General features: G+C 43.4%; 2 protein-coding genes across 3 annotated transcripts in view; one reads left to right on the plus strand and one right to left on the minus strand.

Annotated features, from left to right (window-relative positions):
- Positions 1 to 186: 186 nt before the first annotated feature.
- ERGIC2 (ERGIC and golgi 2) lies at positions 187 to 26,445 on the minus strand. Of its 2 annotated transcripts, none has more exons than XM_040595357.1 (14): positions 26,386 to 26,445; positions 20,704 to 20,849; positions 17,700 to 17,808; positions 15,602 to 15,648; positions 14,571 to 14,641; positions 13,073 to 13,113; positions 12,238 to 12,339; positions 10,605 to 10,700; positions 8,814 to 8,869; positions 7,746 to 7,844; positions 6,443 to 6,540; positions 3,306 to 3,468; positions 2,645 to 2,724; positions 187 to 1,869 (listed from the first exon to the last, which is right to left on the minus strand). In XM_040595357.1, exons 2-14 carry the CDS (start codon positions 20,807 to 20,809, stop codon positions 1,804 to 1,806), a joined length of 1,134 nt encoding a protein of 377 aa, XP_040451291.1. In that variant the 5' UTR covers positions 20,810 to 20,849; positions 26,386 to 26,445; the 3' UTR covers positions 187 to 1,803. The 2 variants fall into 2 exon arrangements, with proteins under 2 accessions (XP_040451291.1, XP_040451290.1); XM_040595356.1 differs by lacking the exon at positions 26,386 to 26,445 and adding an exon at positions 23,259 to 23,444.
- LAMB4 (laminin subunit beta 4) overlaps positions 23,352 to 27,659 on the plus strand; it is a 58,937-nt gene continuing 54,629 nt past the window's right edge. Inside the window, exon 1 of the mRNA XM_040596607.1 lies at positions 23,352 to 23,942. Coding sequence (XP_040452541.1) covers positions 23,352 to 23,942 — 591 coding nt within the window. The remainder of the gene's footprint in view (positions 23,943 to 27,659) is intronic.

Genomic DNA, 27,659 nt, shown 5'->3' on the forward strand with positions numbered 1-27,659 from the left:
GCTTTATATTTTCTTGCTTACCAAAGACAAGAGTTTCTCAAGTTGCTGGAGTTCTAATTAGTGTCGTTAAAAAAAAAAAAAAAAGAGAGAGAGAGAGAAAACCCCAGACGTGGCTGTCAACCCCAAGGACCTGGCTTCCTTGAACCTCTGCCTTTCTCAACAGTTGAACTGAACAAAGGTCTTTCCTCACTTTTCACATTTTATTTACTATTTAATATAGTTCCTGTTTAGGAAGCCCTTTGCATAACAAATCAGCTACATTATTTACACTGTGCTCATCACCATGATCCAAGTGTCCTGCAAAGCACATTAACAGAAGTCAGCAAAATCTGACAACGCCACAGAGATATTTTTATTTTTCCATAATTAGTCCTCTCAATCATAATATTCATTCCATGGTAAGGCCAGGGTCAGCATCATCTCCCCAGTATATTATTAAGTCAGTTTTGCTAAGAAGGAATCATATTACTAATTTTTTTTCCCCTGGTGGAGTAACTGTTTAACCACAGGTGTATGCCAGTAGTTCAGCGGTAAGAGAATGTTTAGTTTCTCAAAGCACCATCTGCATTACAACACCCATTCTCAGTAGCATATTTACAATATAAAACTGATATTGCTCTCTTATTTTACAAAAACCTTCATGAACAATAAGGATTAACTCTGCAGATTCCTTCCTATCATCTGCAGCAAAATGATTCAGATTCCCTGAAGTCACCCACCACCAACTCCACCACTCACTCCTTGCCTGGGCTAGCAGACCTCCCAACTGCCCTGAATTCCACATTTCTACAGTATTTAGCTGAACCAAAACAAGGCAGCTTCTTGCTGTTTTTCCTCCCCGTTCCCAGGATTTACACACCACGGCTTACGTACCTGCAGCAGGAGTACAATGAAGGATCCATCAAAGCAATTTCTTTACCAAGAAAGAGGCGTACAAAGTTTCCTGATCTTTTGGTAGGGAGTCTTGCCTTTTATCAAAACTACAGTCAAATGCCTTATTTAAAAGGCTTCTTATTCTAAGTCAAAAAACTGTGCACACTGGAGCCCGTTCTCAAAGTCCTTGGGCACTTCCACATCACCACCAGAAGTGATAGTCTCACTGTTGGCAAAGCAGCTGTGTGAAAACAGAGGAACTACTCTGCTCCACATTGCGTTTCCTCCACTACAGAATGGTGGGACTACAGAAAGGCAGCGGCTGTAACCAACATCATGGCTTGGGCTCCACTTTACTCCCTGAGTTCTCTCTTATCTCCCTCTTCCTCATGATTTTCTAGAATCACTCCCCGCCTGCAAGAACAGCACCCTAGCCCCTGGCCCCACCATGACAAATGAACAAGAAAACCCAAACCCCAGTCCGTACACCTAGGAGAAACCCCAGCTCTATTGTTGTCCCTTTTTGCCTGCTGCCTGGCCTTTCCACACATCCCGCTTGGGCTCTTTTCTTCTTGGAGTCTGCCAGCCTTCCCAGTCACAGAAACCAGACTGCTAGGATGCTCCGGTGGTCAATGGCAGCCATCACAAAGACATTCAGCTCGACCATGAATACTGAACTGGCAGCAAGGTTCCTTTCACCTCCAGAAGATGGTCCACCTCACTGGTCTCACAACCTCCTATGACTCCACGTGCGCTTAGAAAGACAAAAAAGTTACACAAATTGTTCTGTTGGTTTGTTGGGGTTTTTTTGTAAAGGCTTCATTTTTTGCTGCCTGTCAGCACTGTCTCAGCATATTGCACAACATTTTTCTTTATTATAAAAAAATGTCTTCTGTATCAGGCAGGAAGAAAGAAAATTTTATCAGGAGGCTAGTGTGTACTATTCTCTGTCATTAGAGGTAAGTGGTTGCTTGTGTGGCCATCAGGAAGTGGGACCTAGTCAAATAAAAACAAAGTGTTAATAATGGCTTATCAGAAACGGAACCTCCCCTCCCTCCCTCCAAACACGTACTTTCTTTATTCTTGGGCATTTCTTGTATGCTTTTGCCTGGGCTCTCAAACAAAAATTATATATATCTGCTTGCCTTCTCTCCTCACACTCACATAATCTTGCCAGGTGGCAAACTTCAACCAAATCTGAGAGGCAGAAGGTCATTAAGGCTACCTACAGCCTTAAATGGGAAAAATAAAAAGTAAAATAAAATCAATTAGTAACTAGGTGAGCAATCCTACCAGTGCCCAATGAAGGGAAAGGTAAAGGCTGCTCAGCTCTTTCACATATCTTGGCAATAGCCTGTCAGGCTAATCAGTGGAAACACTGAATCCCTGCAGCACACGGTGCCTCTTCTTCGGTCAGCAGGCCAAATAGAAGAAGAATATGTTAGGGAGACTGACGAGGCCTGGGAAAATATGTAATTTTTGTAACAATATGAAAATAAAAAGAATATAGCAAGAACAACAGAGGGAATGTAGCAGAGAAACCTTTAAGAGACTCTGTTTCATTAATTCAGCTTCTTAGAAAACACTTTGCCTCCTTCTGTCTTAGGTTTCCCAACTATTTTTAAAAGCTGTTTGAATCTCTGGTCACATGCATGTCAAGGGGAACGTTTATTGCAAGCGTCTTAAATTTTGCTGGGACAGAGTCCCAGAGCTGTCCTTATCATCTATCCTCAGGTAACTGTGTCACTTATTTAAAGGAAGTTTTTCTTACTGATGTGGATCTGTTAGAGCCCAGTCTGAAACGGCAAAAAATAACTTCTGCTACAAATCTTCCAAAGCCATGTAAAATTCCTGCAATGTCAAACAAGATCTAAATTGTAACAAGTAGCAAAACTGTATTTACAGAAGTATTACAACAAAACTATACATGATACTTAAATGGGATGCAGTGCAGTAAACTGGTATATAAATCACTGAGACATTAAGATAAAAAAGGAAACGTCAGGGGGAAATCTAACATTCTGAAATGCATCAATAAAAGCAAAAACCAAGCTATCCAAGCAAATGTAGTTCCCTCTGCCCAAGCTTCCTGGGTGAAATTAATTCTGTGGGACAGAAGTATCTATGTGGAAAGGCAGCTCTTAGTTCAAGGTCTCTTTACTATGCTCTCTTCAAGTATAAGCCAGGAAAAGAAATAACTTGTAATCAAGACACCCTATCATGTCTTGACTAAGTGAATCGTGACTTTTCAAGGTAGTTTATTTTCTTTGAAGGAGCAGTATATTGACAAGGTACACAAGGAAAACCCTTCCAATTATTTCAGTGGAAAAACTAACAACTTTTGGCACTGATTTAGCATTGGATCCCAATTATTGGAAATGCACAGAATATCAGAAGAATCAGAACTTAAGAGGTAAAGCACTGATAGTTACCTGTAGTTGAAAAAATTCCCCCAATAATGCCACAGAGCCTCACTAAGAACTGCCAGAATGGCATGTGTTCTTCTGTCACCGTCACCATAAGTGAACTGATATCATATTTCATGAATATTCCTGACACCCCATGGCTGCCAGCTGCATGGTTAATTACTCTTTCCTGAGAGAAGAGAATGAAACACAAGTTATTCACAAGGAAAACAATCTTAACAGACGTGATGACAAAGAGCTACTTAATCAGAGCTAGCAATCAACAGGGAACATCAACAGGGAACATCAAGATAACTTTGGCCAGTACCTTCTAAAAGTCAAACATGATTAAATATTTACTTTCCTGGCCACTTGTCTTCTGTGCTGCATGTCAATGTTTATTATCATGCCTTGGTCTATCCTCTCAAGATTTGCTCACCCGGTCCTTTATACAAGGATGTTTATAACAAGGTTGCTTTTGGTACCTATGATGGTAAGTGCCACAGTCTTGGTCTAGTCCGTGAACTCAAATGAGTGCACTGGTCTAATACAAAGCCCCAGCTTTTCCAACTTTATGTCCTATTAATCACTTAAATCAGGATGAGACCTTCAGGAGACATTTAAGTTGCTGAACAGCCTTAGCTACGGCAGTTTTCCCACGGGGTGTATATAAATCAGAGAATACTAGATTGGAAAGGACCTTAAGGATGATTTGCTCCAACCTTTCCTGGCAAAAGCACAGTCTAGGCAAGATGGCCCAGCACTCTGTCCAGCTGAATCTTAAAATTTTGCGTCCAACGTTGGGGAATCCACCACTCTCCTGGGGAAATTATTCCAACGGCTGATCATTCTCATTGTAAAAAATTTCCCTAGAGGTAACATTTACCCGTCACCCCTCATCCTCTCCACATGACTCCTTGTGAAAAGGGAGCAGCCTTCTTTGTAGCCACCCTTTCAATACCGGAACACAGTGGCAAGGTCTCCCCTAAGCCTTCTTTTCTCAAGGCTGAACAAACTCAGTTCTCTCACCCTTTCCTCATACGGCAGGCGTTCCAGTCCTTCAATCATCTCTGCTGCCCTTCTCTGGACCCTCTCCAGCCTGTCCGTATCTTTTTTGCATAGCAGGGACCAAAACTGAAAACAGCGTTCCAGGTGTGGGCTGACAAATGCTGAGTAGAGTGGGATAATGACTTCTTTATTTCTGCTGGCGATGCCCCTGTTGAAGCAACCTGGGATCCTGTTGGCTGGCTTTGCTGCAGCAGCACACTGCTCATTTATACTGAGCTTGCTGTCCACCAGGACGCCCAGGTCCCTATCCACACAACTGCTCTCCCAGCTGGGTAGATCCCAGCCTGTGTTGCGCTGCTGGATTATGTTTTCTCAGGTACAAGACCTTACACTTGCCGTTGAAGGTTCTTGTTAGCTCACTCTTCCAGCCTAGCAAGGCCTTCCTGCAGGGTGGCTCTCCCTTCCAAAGCGTCTACTTCCCCACTTCGTTTCGTATCACCAGCAAACTTCTTCAGGGTACACTTGATCCCATCATCCAGATCACTTACAAAGATACTAAACAGTGTTGGTCCCAATACTGACGCCTGAGGGACCTCACTTGTGACAAACCGCCAGTTTGAAAAGGAGCTTTTTACCACCACCCTCCGGGTGCAGCGCAGATCACCTGTCCAGACTGGAACGCATCAGCTTCTCAAGGAGGCAGCTCTGGGAAACTGTACTGAAAGCCTCGGAGAAATCCAGGTAGACAAGACGACTGCTTGACCCACATCGACTGAACAGGTTACTTTGTCACAGAAGGCGATCGGGTTTGCCACGCATGATTTGCCCTCGGTGAATCCACGCTGGCTTTTGCCAGTCACGTGCCTCCTTTGATTCGTGATAGTCCCCAGGAGGGTTCTTTCCATAACTTTCCTAGGGACTGAAGTAAGACTGATGGGCCTGTAATTTCCTGGATTCTCCTTTAAGCCCTTCTTGTAGATGGGGGTGACATTAGCCTTCTTCCAGTCTTCTGGGACATCCCCTTATCTCCATGACCTTTCAAAGATTATGGAGAGCGGCCTCGCAATAACATCAGCCAGGTCTCTTAACACCCTCGGGTGAATAACATCAGGGCCTGTCAATTTGCAGGGGTCAAGCTCCTGTAACAGTCCACGTACCAACGCCTACTTCACTGACCATGGGTCTGTGTTTGCATCAACCTGGATTTTTGTTCCCAAGGCCTAGGGCCCAACAGTGCTGGTAAAGACAGAGGTGAAGGAAGTCCTGAGAACCTCCACCTTTTCAGCATTGTTAGTGACTAATTCGCCTCTCCTGTTTGACAGTGGGCCAATATCTTCCTTCTGTTTCTTCTTGTTGTGAACCTAAGAACCCTTTCTTGTAGTTTCTGACATCTCTGGCCAATTTCAATTCCAGCTGAGCTTTTGCTTTTCTAATTGCATCTCTGCACACCCTGGCAATATCGTCGTAGTTCCTTATCAGAAAGAGGAAGTCGATGAGGTCTTCTACAGACAGCTGGAAGTAGCCTCACTATCACAGGCCCTGGTTCTCACGGGGGACTTCAACCACCCTGACCCCTCCTGGGAAGACAACACAGCCAGGCTCACGCAGCCCAGGAGGTTCCTGCACAGCGCCGATGACAACTTTTTGACGCAGGTGATGGAGGAGCCACCGAGGCGAGGTCTGCTGCTGGCCCTTGGACTCACAAACGAAGAAGGGTGGGCGGGGGTGTGAAGGCTGGGGGCAGCCTCGGCTGCGTGGCCACGAGATGGTGGAATCCCATGGGTTAAGGCTCTGGAAGGTAGGGGTGTCCAAGAGAGCCGATCTGTAATACACATCTATTTCTGGCTGCACCCTTTCCTCTAACTGGTACAATGGAAGAAAAGATAACTTAGGCACCAAAGCTTTTCACTTGCACCCCCAGGGCTTTGTCGCTTTCCTTGATTCTGCCCAGGTTCCAGCCTGTGGTGTCATTCATGACTACATGAAACAGTAGCAATGTAACAGAAATGCAGAAGTTTAACTTAAATTAGACCAATGCTATTTTTTTCCCCAGTGCATACCTCTGCACAAGGCATAATCCACTACTTTGATAGAAAAAATAAAAAGGAAAAAGATCAACATCTTTCACTGTGTGGTTTTCTTTCACTTGTACTTACCCTTTCTGTCACTGAAAATTGATGAGTTTCTGCTGAAATTTTGTATGTATGGAGTTTGGTTGGCACAACTGTGATAAAATATTGGAACATCTGGTTGTCTAGAAGAAAACAAATCTCGCTGTTGAATTAAGTAAAGAGTCAAAGACCATCTGCGACATTCAGAAATAAACCAAAGAAATCATATTTAAAACAGTTAATCAGCTAAGCCATTTATACTAGGGACATTCTTCAATGAGTCCCAGTACTGCCAAGACTACTTCAGCACCATCTGTGTGAACAAAGTTAATTTCTGCGGGCAAGCCCTATAATCACATTTGGACTCTGAGAAATTCACATCTTACCCACGTAATAAAAAGATTCATTAAGGTCAGGCCACTCACAGCTTCAAATACAATGCACAGATTGTGTTTTCCAGGGCACTAGAACTGAACAAGTTTCTCAGAGTCATATTTTGCATGATACATACATCTTGACAGTTGTTTGAATATTTTAACCACTGAATTGTCTATACAATGCTGGAAGTCCTTCTAAACTGTTCATGGGTTTTCTCTTGATTAGATGTATCTTCTAGAGTATTCTTCTGGAGCAATCAGCATACTTATGTATCTATGATTGCTCTATCTTCGTGCAATTCCCTACAAGAACAAACGCTGCTAGACTGAAGCAATTTGTTTCAACTACACTAAACCATTCTGGCTAGAACAGCCAATGGACTGACTGACTTTGAGACAACAGCATCTTTAGAATGTTCTGGGGCTTCACTCATGAGGGACGCAAGCCAGAGGATGAGATGTAGATAGCTCCATAAAGTAGGTTACTATACGCCTTAATTTATACATGAGGAAATGAAGCGATACACAAACACTTCCTGTAGTAGCCTCGCAAAAGGCACTGTGGAAGTGACAAACTAAACACAGGAATAGAACCCAAGATTCCTGATGCTATTTTCTTTAAACCAAATCTGACTTACTTTTCCCCGTTATGACAACAATCAGATCTATGAATCTCCATTCTAGCATACTGCTGCAAAATCCTTTGCATATGATCATACTGTAACTTCAACACAATACAAATCTGGAAGAAACTGCAAATCAACCTCAGCAAAAGAGCAAGCGATACTGATACTAAAAAGAAACTGTGCATTTAAGATGCCATGTAGATAACTGAACAGTGCATTTACTCACCACCAAATTCAGGAGGACAGGCTGCAAATCACAACAATCATGAAACATGATAATATTTTAAATGTAATGATTGGAAAAATATAGAAAAGAAGATGCTTTTTTAAACACACAACACTTACGATCTGATGCTATTTTTTCTGTTCCATCCAAAGGGTTAATAATTCCTGGAATAAGCTCTCCAAAGGACAAATGATCTATTCTGTGAGAGAAGTTATAGGCTGAAAGACAATACAGAAGAATGACAAAACATTTTAAAACTATGAGGTTCTGTACTCAGAGAAGATGCACCTATTTCTCACACTGGAAAAGATACTAGTTAATTCTATTTTAAACACTGGTGTGCTTTTCGTTGGATTTGTGCCTATGACTACATCAATATGTCCATGAACACGTTTCAAACAAAACTCAAACCAAAATTTTTAACCAAGAAAAAATTCAGTTTCTCTAGAAGAGAACTACTAAATCAAATTATAACTCTATCTGAATCAACCCTGGAGCTGAAGAGAGTTAAAATTTCACGACAGGAAATTTCTAGTTGGCCAAATACTTAATGTTATTCTACAGTTTGGGTTCTTGCAGGTAATGGTATTAAAAAGACTAAAATTTCATGAATTAAATGTACAGAAGAAGAATAAGGCAACTTCCGAGTTACATTGCTGATTTTACAAAGGTATTTAATATCTATAAGATTATATACTTGTGTTAACATAAATTCATGGGCAGACATTTGGGGGTTTAACCAATACCAAGTTTATTTTTCACAGTAAGTCACTCTTGCCTCACAAGCAGCAGCAATATGCATTCAGTACCTAGACTCATAACCTAAAAATGAAGTTTCTAAGGACAAAGGTCAGAAATTTTTAGCCTTCTAAAAAATATTTTGCAGGAAATAGGTACTTTGGACTGAAATACAAGAACTTCATGTGGTATCTGTGTTACAACAAAGTACATCTGAGATTCCTGTGTTGTCATTACTGTAGAAGCAACCTGAAGATAATGCTAATAGCGTTAAATGTATAAAAGTAAGTCTCTGCCAAGGTGGAACATTGCAAAAAATACTCTTTGATTTCTTCTACAATGCAATTGCCCAGCTAGAACATCTTTGCAACGGCAACCTGTGTTAACATATGAATTAGCAGACAGCAGTCCGAATGAAATTATATTCAGAGATGACAGAAAGAACTTACACTCATGGCTTACAAGGGCTGCCAAGTGTGCATGGCCTCGAGGGTGTGGTATTGCCCTAAAGAAAGCAACATATGTTTTATAAAAAAATGTGTTTAATGAATCCACATAAAAGAAGCACTTTTCCTGAACAGGACTACGTAGAAAAATACCTCTCCCCCTCTTATTTCAATAAATACTTTGTATATATGTATATATAAAATATGTGCATATATGTACGTTATAAAAGTATAACATATATACATGTAAATATGTTATATGTATATGCTTTAGAACTTTTACATATATAAAAACTGTGTGTATCTATATAAAAAACAAACACAATCTTTTTATTACTGCCCAGTAGAGACAGACTGAATGACAAAGGTACAGGAACATTAGAATCATGAAAATCCTTACACAAAACTAGCATCTCGCATTTTTTAGAAATGTCAAAAACACATCAAGTCACTAGACTACTAGAAAAGCCATCAAGGCCTACGCCATGAAAAGCTGCAGAACTGCTCAAGTGACTAATGAAAACTTTACTGTAATTGTTCTATGACTAAGCAAGTTACCTACGCTCTGTATTTGTTCCCTGACTAAGCAAGTTAATGTTCTGGACCCTTGTTTGCAGACCTGCACAGAAAGTACAATGCAGAGGCTGGTAACAGTGCGAAGGGCAGGGGAAATGCAACTCTGTCTGGAAAGTAGAACAGTCTCTCAGCCACACTTCACACCTACCAGTCCAGCCAACAATGCAAGAAACTTTCCCTACTTTGCTTAAGTTACATGCATTAGGTAATGATTTAAGTGTTGGACAAACAGAAGGTGGACAAAGACAATGAGATCTGTCAACACGGAACACAATAAGGGCAATAAGGTACAAAGGCAGCCAGTGAAAAAAGCTGTTAAAAAAAAGCCTACAAGAAAAGAAAGAGCAACTAAGCAGAAACACAAATGTAACAATGAGCAAAAGGAAGCAAAGGAAAGCAAAAGATTATTCAAGGTTGCAGAACTAGAGACAGGAAGAGAGAAGTGATGGCAGAACAGGTAAAAGGCTGAAATGATCGGCTCCAAGAAAGGCTTAAGAAGTTGGACATCTAGGGGCAAATCAGAGAGGTGGTACAAGACCAGACAGAATTGACATTTGGAGAAAGAAGCACACAAAAACAGCAGCTGGAATTACGTGTGGATAAATTAGAGAGGACAGATCGCATGCCAAGATCTCTGGTGACAGAGGCTGCAGGAAGACACAGCAGAACTGAGAGCACAGAGAAAAGTTAACAGAACAAGCTAAAGCATTGACAAAGCGTATCAGAAAGTCTCTCCTCAAATAAAGATGAGCTGGCATTTAGCTCCCAAACGATGGCTCTATAACTATGTTATCTCAGCGCTGAAATGGCACATATCTACACTTCATCAGGGTTAGTGAACTGTGTACTAACAGAAAGGAAAAGTTTGGACAAGCCCGAAGAGTTGAGGCAAGTACAAGCAGTCTACTCCACATCATATGCTTACAGAGGACCTATCTGCAGGAGTTTTCATCCTGTAAGACACTGGAATCCGTAGCCACTACACTGCATGTAACACACTGCACCACATGTTTTTAGTAACTTATGAATAAATTTGGTTTTAAGTGTTCAAGAAAAGGTACCACATGGAAAATAATACCAATCATGTGTATGGCAAGGTTAATAAAAAGTCATTAACTGAAAAGCGTAAAAGCATACACACACATAGACATGCGTGCACTACCTATAATGCAGAAGGCAATTCTTTTGTTTTATTTTCAGGAATTGAAAAGAACATACTTGCCCACAGTTATGTGAAAGTTCCCTGCCACTTTATTGACATAAAGATGACCATGGATTCTGCATGCATCTGGAGACTGTAGTGAATTATCTTCCCTGTTTAAACAAAAACAACATCAAGACCACTTCAGAATACTCACTAACAGAAATAACAGCAATACAGTTAGACTTCTTTTTCCTAGCATAAAAATATAGCACTATCATCTACCTCTTTTTATCATGTTCTTCTGGAATTACAGCAGGGATGATGGAAGGGAGGGAAACCAATAAAGGTCAGTCTGATGAAACCAGTAAGCTTTTGTTCATACTTGTGTTCAGAGATCTGGCCTATAAAGCTAACTTATGATATCTGAACACGAGAACAGAAAACATAAGACCATAAGTATACTTCGCTGCTCCAGGGATATTTTTTTCCAAATACTTCTACCGAAAATGGTTTCTTGGGAAAGTTTTAATGCTACAATGAACAGAACAAAATACCTTAGTCACATTAACAACACTGTAGCAAGAACAGCTTTCAACATTTATTTTTCATGAAACCTTCCTCTTCCCACACTTGTTGGGATCTCCACAACTCAAAACATATTTCCAAATCTGCTCCTTAGAGGGAGATGAGAAAAAAAACGTATTTTTTTTAAAATCACTTCAAGCCTAAATACCACCTCAAATACTACATTAGCAAGTATCACAGAGGCTTTGACTTAACGAATATGAAAACATCAGCTAAATGAGAAAAAAGGTTTTTTGAGCCCTCTTCAGCCTTGCCTTAGGAAGAAAGCATGTATTTGGTCCTCAGACAGGGAGATTACATCGGAAGTGCATGCAGTATTTTTGGTGTTTGTTTTATTTACAGTTTGCTTGTTTGAGGTTGGTTTCTTTGTTTGTTTTTAAGGGGAAAGGATTTTCAGCTTTCACATATAAAGTGCTCTCCTCTAAAAAAACCCAAAAGCAAAACCAAACAAAACACAAACCAAAAGCGTCAACCAAAAAAAACCCCAAACACATAGCATTTAGATGCAGGCAGACCAAGCCTTCTATGCATTAATCTCTCAGCATTTTGTGTGTAGTTGGAATAAAGTGAAAACAGCAAGGTTTCTCCACACAATTTTAACAGTGCCATCTTAGACCATGTTTTTGTTCAAAGGTTCATTCTATTAAAACCATAAAGATTTAAGTCACAGCTAATATCAGGACCTTTTTTAAATGTTGCTGGACAGAAAACTATTCTTTCATTAAAAAAAAAAAAACACTTCAGTATTGCTTTGGCATTACTAATTCACATTAAGAAGGAAGCATCAGATAAAACTGACTAAAAGGTGTGTGTGTATATTTAATGTGTGTGTCTGTATTATGTATATATACACACATATGAATACACATAGAAAACCCGGAAACCTCCTTCAGGTTAGAAACTCCACAGGTTTTCATAAAACAACAGCTCTCCAAAGCAAGTATCAAGTATATTATTTTAAAACGCAATAAAAAGCAGCAAGGTCTTCTTTTCTTACAACCTTATCTTCTGGGGGGGTAAAAAAAAAAATATAATAAAATCATAACCACAATAAAATGTGAAGTCTAATTAAATAGGGCAGGGGGAGGTGGAACAATGACACAAAACCTCGATTTTTCTTACCGTGGTGGCAGTGCTGTAGAAGCACTTTTAAAAGCACTTTTGAATATCACATCTTGAAGAGAGTGTTCTTCCTGCAGCCTACTCTGAATCAGCTGCAGCATCCTAAAGTTTACATAGACAAGTGTGAAAGCATGCAACAGTAAAACAAAAAATAACTTCACAATTAATTATTAGCTTCAGTTGCAGGTTATAAATCAAAAAGTTAGCAGGGTTCATGTCAGTATTAAAGTGATACATTAAACTTTGAGAATGGTATTTTATACAGAGCTTAAAGCTCTGGTGTACCCAGGAGTATATTACCAAAATACTAAAACTAGCCAGATCCCCAAATAAGCTTCAGGTTCTATTACAAACTATCACTATAGCAATCACCCACACAACCAAGCTATTCCCCTTCAAACCATAAATAGTGTGTCAATTCAGTTATGTGAAAGACTCAAACTCATTTGCTTTGGCAAGAATGTATCTATTGGTTACTGTGGTTCAGCTTTGACATTTAGATACCAAGCTACTGGTGTTACCCATCCGAACCCGTAACTACAACTTGTGCTACCAAACATTTGTTTGGAAACATGAACTGAATGAGTCCATACATCTTGGCTTGCAACTGCATGACCCAATTCCACAAGTACGTCCAAAGCCAGTTTTTTCCATAACAGGGATCTCAAGTCATGAGAAAAGCAAAGTAAATTAGTATCTTTCAACAGGTTTGCACTCTTCAATTACCAGCAGGAGCTGTCAGACCCAAACAGTTCTGTCTTGTGACTCTGTCGTACCTCAAAGTCACTTCCAGTACAAATACTACAAACCATACACATGCATCTCAGTGATTTACCTTTGCCATTCTTTTTGTTGTGGGCTGAGCTCAAATACCACCTGAAACAAAAATAACACATCTGATAAAACATGCAGGAAGCATTGAAGTCCCATCCATGAAACCCAGAAAAGAACTGGGGTGTGGAAAAGAGCGGGCAGCTACCATCAACTTCACACTCGGTACCACATTCTGCAGTTTATGAAAGGACTTTAAATAATACATTTAGTCTTAAAAGTATGGAGATTTCTGCCTCTTCCCCCCCAGAACTGCTCACTTGTTTGCATTTACAACTTCAGCATCTTTTCTTAAAGCTCTTGTAAGTTGGGTCAGCAATCTCTGCCCTTCTAGTCTAACGTGGGCTAGAAGAAGCAGTGAGTGGCAATTTAATTCTAAGTGGTAACAGACATGCACGGGTTTGATGCATACAGCCATGAAACAAGCTGAGGAGCAACCTTTGAAAGACAAAGGTCCAGGTGCAGATGGTTTATCTCTAGGGCCATCCTACACTGAGCACTACTTGAAGACAAGCTACCAGACCTGCCGTACTTCAATCAGCACAAGAGTATCACCAGTAACATCTGTGCACCACATAACACAGATGTAATCCAGGCAGTACATTCAATTGCAATTAGTGCTCAAACATACCAAGAACATCCTCACTGGGGCAACTGCTAGCATGCAGCAGCTATAGCAGCACGGAGATGACTGTCCAGACAAAAAGCAGCAGCATTCCAACAACAAACAAACAAAACCAAGCCCCTTCCCAAGTGCACCCTTCCATTCAGCCATCTCCTCCTGCTCATACACGAGTAGGAACGTGGACAAAACGTTTAATTTGGACTACCGTTCACTTATTAGAGAATGTAATAATTACAGCAGGAGGTTACATTCTCTAATAGATTTCCTGTAAATGATAGATTACTTTCATACAGCCTAATTACTTCAAAGCTTATTGTATATGCAACCAAGACAGCTTTAAGAGCACAAGCTTACACAGTTCCAGAGCCTTCAGTTCACAATACAGAAATTAAAAGGATACTAACCCAACTTAGAATCTCTAATGCCATGCCATATTATAAGGCTATCGTGGTGACTTTCTACCCCTTTTTAGAACCATAGTATTCTAGTTAAAAAGCAGCTACATCAATTCTCTTTTATAAGAGCTCCGATAATTTTCTTTCTGTATCAAATACTGTTAGCATTTACCCCTAGAATGTGCACAGGTAAAACCACTTAGCTGTAGAAATCCCTAGCTTGCTAAGAAGCACTGATCTAGGAGTATGCTGTATTTGCAGAGAGTGAACACCCAGAAATCCTAGTGCTAGCCCGTTTCCCTAGCAGACTCCTGGGGCAAGTGCTGCAGATCTCACTCAAGCATCAGGCAATACTCAGGGAGGTTCTGTGCAGCCCAGATGCGGGGAAAAAAAACGCACAAGCAAGCAAACCAGCCCAGCAGTGCTTTGCACCAAGTAACAAACAATTTCCTTTTTCAATAAAAAGGTAAGAATCAACTTACTGGTTCGTAGATTAGCCCATCTGCAGAGGCAACCATTGTTTCTGCTAAATCCAGAACATCAGCCCCCACATCTTAAACAGGGAGAAAAATATGAAGTCATACAGATGATCAGAAGCAAACAAAAAAAAGTTCAAGTTGAAATGAACAGTACAGTAGTAAATTTTCAGTATAAGTTACTGTTCCTTCAATCTATCTAACCTTCAACATGAACTAAAAACAAACTTCAGACTTGCATATTTTCTCACTGACGTAACACCTACAGAGATGTTGTATGAACCACATATGCAAGCTTTCTAGGATCTGTTATGCATAAATATATTTTCCTGTTTCATAAGCACTGAATACAAACCAAGACTAGTCAAAACAGAGGATAAAGTTTTATTTCTCAAATTAAAAATAAATAAAAAATAATACAATCCCCACACTGATGAACCATACAATTAATACAAGGTTTAACCTAGCCCAAAAAAGAAAATGAGTCCTGAAGATCTGCTTGCTTTCCTGGTAGAATTAGTGTTCTCTCTCAGTTCAGGACAACCAAAACCAGTCCATACAAATATTAGTTCATTAACTAAATGATGTCAAAATAATAGTAAGCATTGCCTTTAAATGGGAAGGCATCCATATGTTCATGAAAAGGATGAAATTACCTGATGGTTCCAGTACTGTTAAACAGTAGACCACGTTAATATTTGCCAAGTTCATAAATAAATTAAGAGTTGTGATAAATTCCTGCTGCTGAATTGTGTCTCACAATGAGCTTTTAGAATATTCCAGCTAGAGAGAGACAACAGATCCTTCTCTTTCTGACAAAGCAAAGTTCTATGAGATGCAAATGAGATGGTATAAGTACTTTTCTTCACATCTCCTACCAATTCTTTAGTGAGTATACACCATCAAGATCACTACATGCCATCAGGATCAGAAGAAATATGTTAGAATATTTTGAACAATATCCAACTATTGCAAGCAAACAGATATTCTGAAGAGCCTTTAAAGTGTTTCAAAACTTTCACTGATGGAATACTTACATTGACACCTCATGGCAACTGTAATGTCAATATTGATTCTTAACTTACTGGAAAGTAAAAAAAAAAAAAAAGAAAAGGGCAAAAAGCTAATAAGTAACATTGAATGTAAGTACCGAGAGACATATTACTAAAATTCTCAGATTACTTGCAGAAACACAGTCAAATAACAAAATTTACACCAACAAATATAAACTTAAGCTGTTTGAAATTTGGGTGAACCAAGATGGACTTTTAATTATTAACTCGTAATTATACACTCGTAACTTAAGAAATAAAAGCATCACATTTCCCTGCTGAATTTTACTACGAAACACCTAACAGATTTTGTGTAAATATCACTGGCCCAAGAGTTTGTTGGTCTCTTTACTAAGAATGTATGGTTTTCAATATTTTAGACACATTTTTTTTTCCACAGAACTAGAATAGTGCAGTAAATTCCACAGAATGTGGTGGACCAGGACAATGTGGGAGTTACAAATCTAAACCTGAGTAAGTATTTGAGCACCTTCTTCCCATTTTGTCCTTAAGACAGGCCATTGCATTTCCAACCCTAATCAGAATTTCTCAGGACAGTGACATTCAGGATAAGGCTGAGAAGCTGCTAAAGCCAGTTCCCAGGAAATGCTGCCATGTCATAAAGATCATTGGTTTTGCCAGTACTGCTTCTGGAAAAAGCTCTTTTCCCAAAAATGCTCCCATGTTATAATAGTAAAATGCCTTGTATGCTAAGATCTTTATCCTGGATGTTTCCATAACAAGGGGAGGTAAAACATACTTGTTCTTATCAGGGGAAATAAAAAAACCACCCAAACCAAAACCAACACCCAAAAAAACTCCATCACATCAAAAGCCTGATTGTGTGGCATTCCTCAATATTGTGGGTGTTTCCTACTGGTTTTCACGTTAGTTTCACAAGTCATTTAAACTATAATGAATAAATCCCCTCACTATAGTCATATGGTCCTATCACCTCCAGGGAGTTTCTTCTGGGAGCTTAGCTGACCACTACCAAACCACACAAGCAAGAGATTAAACAGTGGCTCAAACTTGGGATCAGACACGGTCAGCAGACAGGAGAAAGAAAAGCAGATGAAGTGATACCAGTCTCCATTGGTTTAAATTGTCAAGCACCACAGGCTGAGTGATTAACTCACAATCAAACTGGAAAAACTGCAGCAGGACGTCTCCCAGCTCCTGTAACTGTCTCTTAACCGCTAGACTATCCTTCCTGTGTGATAGCTTCACTAGGGAAATAACCTAGTTTAGTAAAGACCTAAATGTCAAACTCCCATCTGTCTGACGGGATTTACTCTAACTTGAGTTTTTGATGCATCTCTTTCATTTAAGGTTCTCGTATTTTTTATTTTTTCATTGAAGAAACCTTTGGTATTTCTGACGTACAAGGCATCCAATTAATATACGTATCTTTAGCTTGTTACCACAGCAACCAGTCAAACAGCTTTTAAAGCTATTTCTGTTCCAGACACATGATATTTAAAGGTGTTCAGTGCACAAAATCTCTATTAACTTCACGTGGACTCATGGGTGCCCGACTACCTCGGGAAGAAAGGTGAACACAGTCCAGGCAAGCACAGGAAATCAACAGCAAATGGATTTTCAGCTGATCTTGGGGGCTGTAACTGGAGACAAAGATCAGCAGCAACCTCTAGATATCGCAGTCGAAGTTCTGAGTGCTTACTGTTCACCTCCAGCAGCACAAAGTATAATGGCAATAAACTAACTGTATAAACTAAAGCAAGCATCATGCAAACATGGTGGCTTTACCTAGCTGATGTGGAGTTACATATTACAATGTCCTCCGAATTGTTAGCAAATAATTCCTCAGGGAACTCCTTCACCAACCAACCTATACTATTCTGACTTCTTCATTGCAGAAATCTTAATTTCTCCTCTTCATAGATTCCAGGAAAGAAAAAAACCCAAATTAATCAACCAAAGAAAAATCAAGTTCCTCTAATGTGTCATTTTTAATTTCAATCATAAATTGCTTGCAAGTCACACAAACATTTTACATCTATTCTTTCCTGAAATGCAGATAACTTAAATTATAAAAGGAATTATAATGAAGAAAAGTTACCTAGTAAAATCCTTGTCTACTTCATACTCATATTTCATCCATGTGTCCTGGTACACCATGAACTCCATTATAGTCAGGAAAGCTATCGTCGTAAATGCTATCAGAGAAACTGAGTGGCCCAACAGAAAGAAATATAAGTTTAGATTGTGAGAAGTATTATTCAGAAACATAAGCAGAACAAAATTCTAACATTCCAGTATCTGATCATTACCAGTACAATACCAGTATCCATAAACTACTCTTGGAAAAATGTTTTCATATCTACAGCATTTACTTTTACGTAGGGGAAAAGAACAAGCCTGACCTTTGTATCAAGAAAAATCTTTTTCAACAAGTACAGTCAAATACTAGAACGATGGGGAGGTTGTGAAATCCCTATATGGGAGATTTAAGAACAGGAGGAGGATTTAAGATCCTCCTCCACATATAAAGGAAAATACCCACAAATCACTGTCAGGGATGGTCTAGGCAAACTCAGTCCTAAATTCAAGTATGGAAGAAGGATAAGGTGCACCTCGAAGTCCCTTGAAGCCTCCACTTGTCTACGACCTAAGTTTTTATAACACATTTTTTATACCTAGCTTTAGAGCCAAGAAGCTAGCGGACAAAAGAAATAATATGCATTATATGCACTGTCCAGTTAGAAGAAGGTGCCTTGATCGTATCACTTGTGTATAGCTCCACAGTCAAGACTCCCACCCCAATTTTTCAAACACTTCTCCCTCTGGTGATAAGCAACATGTAGCTACCCATTCTACCAACAGCTAAATAAGTGAAGAGCTGATTTGAAATTATTTTTAGGAAGAAATCTGGTATATTTTAACGGTATGTGAGTCTCCAAAGCAGCCTATTCATCACATTTGCAAAGTTGTACAATGCAAGGAGAAGACCATCCTGCTGCACATGTGTCAGAAACACAGTAACAGATGCCCAGAAGCACCTGCTACACCCCTTTTATTAAATCATGGCTTTTGTTAAGTTAAAAAAAATTTCTGTTATGGAGCATGGTAGCGATTTGTGCAGCTTATCGACAGTGTATGTTTTCCATGTGCACTCTGTGGAGGATTTCTACAGAGTCTGTGAAGGGCAACTTGAGAAAAAGCAAGCCCATTGTTGATAGGCTTCAACTCACTACACAGTGGTCTACAGGCCAGAGGTGGCAGCAGGGGAATAAACGCACTGTCCTACGGGATCAGAAAAAAAACACTGACTGCAGCATTGACCGTTGCATCGATCAGCAACATTCAAGTTCTAGCTTTCAGCTAAAGCTACGTAATGATCACGTATATGAAAACCTTCCTGTCAATGCATACTGCGAAAGCAGATGCACTAATCGGTTTATTATTCTGGCTATCAATTTCCTTTTAGAACCCAGCAGGCCAGACCCACCCCAGCTATGCAATAGGAACGCTGGAGCCATACTGTCTACCCAAAGCCACAAGGAAACAATTAACTTGTAGTTGCTTTCTGGGTAATTCTGAGCAAATTTTTGTGTATTTGTGCATCTGAACTGGAAAATGAAGTCACTGGAAATTCTGCAAGACTGATCTTCTTTTCTGAAGGCTCTCCCAGCCCCAGAGCTGGAGTCCCAGCCTGTTTGAGAGACCGGTACTACTTTTGCAACAGGTGTGAAGGCACTGAAAGCCTGAGAATACAGTCTTGATATGTTTTGCATCCCTGTCACACCAGAAAGTAAGTGTGACACTTCAATCCTGAACGGATCGGGAATACTGTAATTCAGATTTTTATAATAGCATACAATAAGACAATCCTATATTGTCATTTATAAGGTTACTGGGATAGACCAAAGAATGCTAAACTAACTTCTGGCGCTGAGAAATCCTTAAGGGATCCTTTACCAGTGTGTCATGCAGGATGGTGCTATACTACAAAAAAGGAATTTTTAAGAATTTATTGTTTTTCTGCGAATTAGAACATAAAACCAACTCGCTTGCTTTCTCAGGAACTAACATTAATGAAAAGTTATTTAATAGGGTCTTAGAGATTATTTCCTATACAATAATCCTTTAATTATTAACAGTGCAATTCAGGAAACATAGCAAATACAGATCCTTGGGATATTTACTTCTACAGTACAAGTAGCACAATGACTTCAAAGGCTTATCTGTAGATTGTAATTGCTTCTTGTACTTTTTATTCAACTGAATTTCAGACATAATTGCACGAGAGAGATTTTTGTCCTCCATTTCAAACTAACTTCTAGCAGTTTCCTATCTAATTGCAAACAATTCCAACAGTCCAACAGATGAAGTCACTGTTTCCAGATCAGGCTACCTCTAACCCAACCCAACTTAAAGGCACAATTTTCTGTTCAGATACATATAGAAAAGGTACTTCCTACAGCTACAGCTTTTTGAGAGAAGCTCAAGTGACTACAAAGGACAATATAAGTACATGCCCTGGAGTAAAGTGTTTAGTTCTTCAAAGGGCTTTCCTTACTCTTAAAATCAACTACACTTTCAAGACAGAAAGCTTTAGAAAGCTGCTCTTCATCCTGATGCTTAACTTAGTCAGCTCTTAGGCACCTCTGAAGAATGTTTTTCCTCTTTTATGAAAGCATAGAGTTGAATCCCACCTGTATTTCAGCTCATGCTGACACAGTCTCACCCAGATATCTGACACAGAGAAAAGGCGTAATGAGACAACAAATGAGAAAGTTTTACCACAGCCCTGGGACCGTGCACTTCCAGTTGTAATTGGCTAGAAGTTTTTACAGTGAACCTTTACAATGATTTGTGTCTCACCAGTTTTACAGAAAAATCTCCCTTCAGATGAGCAATGAATGCATCTGTTTGGATGAGGTACTATGTCTTCACTTGAAGGAGGTGAGCTCAGTCCACAAAAGAAATCAAGAAACCAATTTTGGCTAATTTCAAGTGACCACAGATACCCATCTTCCTCCTGTTGAAGTTTCTATTCCCAGAACATACCAGACTGAGATAACAGCCAACAGGAATAATGTCAGCATCTCGGTAAGGCCTACCTGTGCCTCCACTTGCTGAAGTTTCCACATAGCTTTCAGGAACCTTTGGAAAGGCATCCAATTCTTTCATCAAATTCAAGGTCTTCTTCCGATTCAGTCGCCTCATCTTCAGCACGCTCTTCCACCACCTCCTTCATATATTCCCTCTGATTTGAGAATAAATTGTTGTGATTAAAAGACAAAAGCAATATTACTCAAATTGATTGGCTATAATTATAAAGCAATAATAAGTTAATTAAAGCCTAAGAAATATGTCTTGAAGAAACATATGCTAACCAACTGGGTGATCGCTCTTGCTTCAAGAAAACTGTTAAAATTGACCTGGACACTGCTGCTTACGCTCCAGACACATCCAGCAAATTCACCATTTAATTACTATGATTAATTTCTCTCTCAATTAAATTCTTACCAATATTGGATATATTTAATATCAAATTAACAAAACCAAACTCAGTCCTGAAGTAAGCTTGCTAAACAGACCTGACAATGCAGAGAAGTCACTGACTTAGCAGGGAATACCTAACAGGCTGAATAAACTTGGGGAGGATGCTAAACTGCTCTGGGCTCCTATTTTCACCCAATACGGGCATGCTATATGCTAAAGGAAAAAAAAAAGTGCATTTCACATTTTCACACCTGTAGAATTTCATCATAATAATAAAATCAGCAGTTTTTTCCTCTACAAAAACGTCCCCAAAGTAAATTAAGTATCAAATCCTAGCTCCATACTTCAGAAACTTTTTTTGTCCGTGACACGATCTCTGCTCCACTTGGAGTTGTTGATACGTTAAGCAGCAAGATGCTGAGAGAAGCAGCCTGCCCAGGAAATAACTGTCTTAAACTGTTTCCAAACCATGCAAATACTCTCACAACCCAGTCCTGCCAATACTCTGCGTGTTTTAACAAGTTGGCACTGCTGTTTTCCTTCTGAGGAAATGCTGCACTTCGCACAGAATTTCTGAAGCTACAAAAACCATCGTGCATTTACTGTACTCTGAGAATACGTCATATTATCGTCCCCTATTTAAAGGCAACAAGGCAGGCAAACTAAGCGACACTGCCAACATGTGAGATGGTCCTCATCATCATCTTGTAGAAAGAGCTATTAACTCATCTCACCTGTTTCAAGAGCATATCAAGTCTCCAGTGCGTCCTAGTGAAATTATTCAAGAGCTATTCCCTGTTCTGCCCCTCTCTGCTGCTGAGCAGGCTTCCTACTGCGCAATAACAAAGCAATAGGCTTTACTGGAAATGGGAGTTCACACATGAAGAACCCCGATCTATGCCTGCAATTTCCTCACTACGCAAAGTCGCTTCAGACCTCAGTGAGAAGATACAGGCACTTGGTGGAAGCATCAGTCAAATAAGCCTGCAGGGACCAACAAAATACTGCACGTGTGGCAGAGGATTCGAAGAAACCACAGTTAAAGTAGGCAGAGAAGATGGGTGCTGAAATTGAGTTTTGGTTACAGAGCATCAGGGGTAAAAAAGGAAAAAAAAAAAAGGGAAGCAAGGTCCTGTTTTTTTCTACACTACATAACTGTGGTTTAACCAATTACCTCAAATCCACTCGAGAGTGGATTAAGGAAAAGTTGGAAAACTTCAGAACACAGATATAGCAGCTGTTTGGACCCAGTGACTGCAGCCGTAACACTCATTAGTAGACGAAACACCACACAGGGCTGCCTGATCCTACACAGACAGCACTGAAGTCACACAGTCAACTTTGCACTGTTTCATTTTCCACGTCTTCTCTGCGACTGCATGTGTATGGACACACCGTAAAGAGGTGCAAGACAAATCTAGAGCTTGAGAGCACTTCACTAAGAAACTTTCTAAATTGTTCTGCACCAGTAAGCATGTGGATTTTTGCACTCTAGCTAGAAGTGCCCCATTTGTTCACGGTTCTGTAGTCCCACGAGAATCACTTTCTGTTACAAACGAGACTGCTGCCCCTTTCCCCCTGCCCACCTCAGAAACATCACATACAAAATCTAGGATCCGCTGCCATGAAAGTAACATGTTATGAATCCCAGAACCAACTACATGGCAAAAGAATCGTTATTACAAGCTAAAAAAACAAAAAAGGGAAAAGCATAGCGTGAACGCCACTGGCGACCCGAGCGCCCGCTGGAAGCGCCCGCAACCCAAACCCACGCGAGGAGCTGGGGCAGCCGCCGCTCACACGGACAGCCTGGCAGCGGGGCCGGCGGGCCGCGCCTGTGACCCTCCTCTCCCGGACCCGCTCCCGGACCCACGCCCGAGCGCCTCCCGGGGGCATCGCCCCAGCGCCGGCCGCACCCCCCCGCCCGGCGGCCCGCGCCGAGGGAGGCCCCGGCAGGCGGCCGCCAGCCCCAAGCCCGCACGCCTGTGCGCGCCGCCGGCCGCCGCAGGCCCGCAGCCAGGCACCGGGGAGCCGCGGGACAGGGCAGGCCGCGCCGGGGAGCCACCGGGACGGGACGGGGCAGGCCGCGCCGGGCAGCCACCGGGACGGGACGGGACGGGGCAGGCCGCGCCGGCCGCCTGCCCTCCCCCTCCCCTGGCCGTGCCCCTACCTCTGGCTTCTCTCGCCGGTACCCAGCGCCGCGGGCGAGGCCGGAGCGGGGGGGGCAGCCGTAACGCCCTGCTCGGCGCCCACCTCGCTGAGCATGGCCGCTCGCGTGGCCCGGCGCGGGCTCGCTCCGCCACCGCCGCCCGGCGGGAGGCCCAGCCCGGCGGGAGGCACAGGCCGACGGGAGCGGCGGCGCCGGCCCGCCCGCGCGCATGCTCGCCGCCCCACGGGCATGCGCCGCCCGCCGCCGCGGCCCGGGGCACCGGGTGCCGCCGCGGGGAGGAGGCCGGTCGGCGGCCCGGCGCCTACGGGGGCACAAGCCGTACGGGCGGGGAGCGGTGGGCGCCGCAAGGCGAGCGCGGCGTCCCCCTCGCTGCCGGCCGCGGGAGAGCAGAGCCGGCAGCAGCCCGGGGCCGAGCCCCCCGAAGCCTCGTTAAGTCCCGTAGCCCGAGGGCGCAACGCGGGCTGCAGCTCCGCGGAGCTTCGCGCGCTGCCCCGCAGCCGGTGGGGCGGGCGTCCCGGGCAGCGGGAGCGGCGGGCGGCGCCCCGGCGCGGGGAGGGGAGCCCGGCTGCGCCCAGGCGGCGGGAGCCGGTACCCCCGGGAATTCGTGCCGCGGCGAGCTGCTGCGCGGAGAGCGGGGCTTCCGAAGCAAACTGGAAGAGCCCCGTAACCCAGCCTGCGGTGGTGGTACTGGTTTAGAAGCTACGAACGTCAAAGCACGGCAGCGTTTGAGAAGAGGCAGTATTGTATCACGATAACTATGAAGGAAAAGGCTTTAAGACAGCGGCCTGTGATGGTTGGGAAAGACAGGTTTTTATGCTCACAAGCCAGTCTTCGGACCTGATGTGAAAAAGGTGAAAGGGCTCGTTTGCGGCCAAAATCTCTGTTCTCTTCCCTGTGTTGGTGGAGCTAAAAGGCACTGCCTCTCACCACAAATCTTGCCCCTCAGTAACAGCAGTGTTCATTTATCCCCACATTTTACCTTACAAGTGCAGAAGTTCACCGTCTGTGCCCGTGTCCCCTGTGCCACTACCAGCACAGACTTACGAAGTCAGTTATCACAGGGTTATGTTACACTGCTGCCACTGTGCCCGCAAGTTCACGGGTAGCTGACCCAGCCTAGACATCTTCCTACAGTTGGTATCTTTTGGGAAGTGCTGACATCTTAGATGACATCAAAATTACTCAAGGAAAAGTGATCCGTGTAAGATTAAAAAAAAATAATAATTTAAAACATTATAACCAAGCATTCATATTCATAGATCAGAAAGAAGAGAGACTGAAGACTCCAGTATTTTTTTATAATGAGGCAGGCAAATAAAACTGACACATCCCAGAAACACAGTGATGAGTTTCACAGCATCAGTGCAGATTTGCTCTTTATAATAGTTCAGAGGAAAAAGTAGATCCATGACAAAAGAGTTCCAAGTAGCATGCCAAAGTATATACAATTTGAGTAAAACAACTGCTTGTCTGGGTATCTACAGCATTTGAGAACAAAAGGAACCCAAAGCCAATAAAGTAGTACAGACCCAAAGAGTTGTTTTTTTTTTTTTTTGCTTTTTAGGGATAGGCAGACTGGGTTTTAAGGAAGGAAAGAGGATGCAGCCACAGACTCATGTTCTCACTGAATTCTGATTGGTGTGTTTTGATAATTTTTGCAGCTGTAGTAACAACTGGATCAGAGAGACAGAAAAAGGAGGTGGGAGAATGACACAATAGATAAATAACCAGGCTGAAAATATGTTTTATCTGTATGTTTGTTCCCTCATCTCAGAAACAGCAGGCAGCTTTAGCTACACTTAAAACTCTTACATTGACATGCCAATGGTTGTAGGGTATAATTCAGCAGCCAGGGATTTCGCTGGCTAAGCTCTATTTTCCCTTGAAACACTCTCAGCACAGAGGCCTGGAAAGAGCAACTGATAGATCTGGTTATTAGCTGCGCATCGGAGATGCTCAACAGATGTTCTCACACAGGCTGTGAATTAAAGCAATCCAATCTGCTTGCAGACAAAACCAGCATTAGTTCTCAACGCCGCCTTGAGATGCCTCTTACAGAGAAGTGTCATGGGACAAAACTGCTTGCAGCTTTGCACCATTATAGCTGTATTTTTAACTGCAGATGTCTCCATAGGATTTTATGGGGGAAAACACAGCAAACATTTTTCAGAATGCAAGAAAACTAGAGAAAATTATATAGTGATAACAGTGCATTACAATGACACTATATATTTGACTGTACTGTGCGGAAGCAACATAACAGTGATCATACTGCATCCATCAAGTACCAGACTATTCTAATTCAAACTGTGCTCCTTTCTTCATGCCCCTGCATGTTTGTGTTCTGCTCTCCTGATCACACTTCAGCGGTGGCAGCCTAGAAGCACCTGCCAAATTACCTTCAGGAGCAGAGAAGGGGGAAGAAATCCAGCTGTCAGCTGCAAGCCATGCAGGCGAGCCAAGGGGCTGCCCCTCAGCTGCTGCTCTACACACATTTGTTTCACTACAGCATTTAACAAGATCCCAAAGCACCCCGAGACTCGAGTGCAGTCATCTATGTAAAAATATAACTGCCTTCCCCCCCCAAAACCAGCACTTGTTAACACTGGTGATTTATGAAGTTCTTTGATGTGTGCAAACAGGGGGAAACCCTGTCAGATGTCTCATAGCCATACAATGTAGCAAACCACAAATGAAGCAGAACAGAAAAAAATAAAACCTAAAATAAAAACCAACCCAGGAATGTTAGGCTATGAAGCACACTGATATCAAAGACAGTAACAGAGAAGATGGTAGGCCGAACATAAACATGCAGATTCCCCACCTGCACTTCACCACACTGCAGCGTTAACATGCAGGAAAGCATATGCAAGATGCACGAAATTAAAGATCTGGCTAAAGCATTTCCAGCCTAAACCCAAGCCCCCATCGTTTGCTGCTGCTACGGGCAGCGGCACGGGTGGTTCACAACGGCTGAAAAGGCACCGGGTTAGCGAGGGGGGGCGAGAGCAGCAGGCCGAGCGGCAGCAGGGGCTGGGGGTCGGTGGCTGCGCGGCCGGGGGAGCCCGGGGGCGGCGGCAGCGCGGAGGGGCTGAGGCGAGGCAGGGGGCGAGAGCAGCCGCTTTACCGGAACGTGAAGGCATCGAGGTGGCATTTAGGAAGAAGGAGGAAATACCCGTGTAAAAGGTAAAATATGGAGATGAGGGGGTGGGAGTGGCTGCGAGGGGGGTGGAGGGCCAGAAAGTCACTCCTGGGGCCGAGCGGTGAGGTGTAAGGGCCCGGGCGTGGCGGAGGGGCGGCCGCCGGGGCGGTGAGGGTGCTGCGGGGCGGCCGCCATGCCGCGGCGCTGGCGGTGGGCGGGCCCCGCCCCGCCGGGCCCCTCAGCCAATCAGAAGGAGCCACGCTCGCAGAGCCCAGCGGGGTGGGGCCGCCGCCGCGCCTGCTTAGCGCCCGCGGCGGGGGCGGTTCCGGCCCCACGCAGTCGGCTTCCCGCGCCCGCCCTGCGCTGTCCTCTCGCTCCCGGCGGGGCTGGGTGAAAGCCCCCCCACCCCCATCCGTCCGCCTGCCCGCTCGTCTTCCTTCCTTCCTCCCTCCCGCTCCGGGCGGCGCTGGGTGAAAGCCGCCCGCCCCCATCCGTCCGCCTGCCCGCTCGTCTTCCTCCCTCCCGCTCCGGGCGGCGCTGGGTGAAAGCCGCCCGCCCCCATCCGTCCGCCTGCCCGCTCGCCCCCCTCCCGCTCCGGGCGGCGCTGGGTGAAACCCCCCCCCCGTCCGCTCGCCGCCCTCCCGCTCTGGGAGGTGCTGGGTGAGCCCCCACCCCCGGGCCGCTCGGAGCGGGGTGTTGTGCGCCGCCGCCTGCCTGCCGCAGGGCCGCCGTTCCTGCCGTTTTACCGCTGGGGCGGCTGTGCCTGACGCCCGCCCCTCAGGCGCTGGGGCTGGCTGATCGCCGGCCGATGGCGGCGTTTCTACGTTCCCTGCTTCACCGGTTTATACAGTCACAGGCTGCCGGGGTCTGTGCCTCCTGCCGGTGAATAGCCCGGTGCCGGTCAGCCTTGCGGGGCCGCCGAGGCCGGCCGGGCCCTGGGGCGGGTGAGGCGGGCGGCAGGTGCGGAGCGGGGGCGCTCGGAGCCGGGGCGGTTACCGGCCCTTGGCGGGGCGATCACTTTGCAAGGCCGTAACGCCAGTGGCTGTGGTGGCATTTATTCACGGCCCTCCGCCTGTAGCGGGCGTGAATAAAACCAAGATGGCAATGAAAGGAGGCCTTGGTCGCGTTTCTGTATCGTTTTTCCCATTCAGCCCCACGTCTAGTCTTTTGACAGATCCTTGTCTGAAAGATCTTCGTGAACATTTCTTTTCATGTGGTCTCAGAAAGCAGAACAGCCCAGTTCACTAGGAGGAAAAACA

This window comes from Falco naumanni, chromosome 5, assembly GCF_017639655.2.
Source record: "Falco naumanni isolate bFalNau1 chromosome 5, bFalNau1.pat, whole genome shotgun sequence".
Classification (NCBI taxonomy): Eukaryota; Metazoa; Chordata; class Aves; order Falconiformes; family Falconidae; genus Falco; species Falco naumanni.

Excerpts from the sequence above, each read along its gene's own strand:
- ERGIC2 (XM_040595357.1), bottom strand. The coding sequence starts at position 20,809 with ATGAGGCGACTGAATCGGAAGAAGACCTTGAATTTGATGAAAGAATTG. Across the intron at positions 8,870-10,604 it reads TTTCACATAACTGTGGGCAA|GGCAATACCACACCCTCGAG; the intron begins GTATGTTCTTTT and ends TGCTTTCTTTAG. Across the intron at positions 1,870-2,644 it reads GCTCTAACAGATCCACATCA|GTCCCACTTCCTGATGGCCA; the intron begins GTAAGAAAAACT and ends TTATTTGACTAG.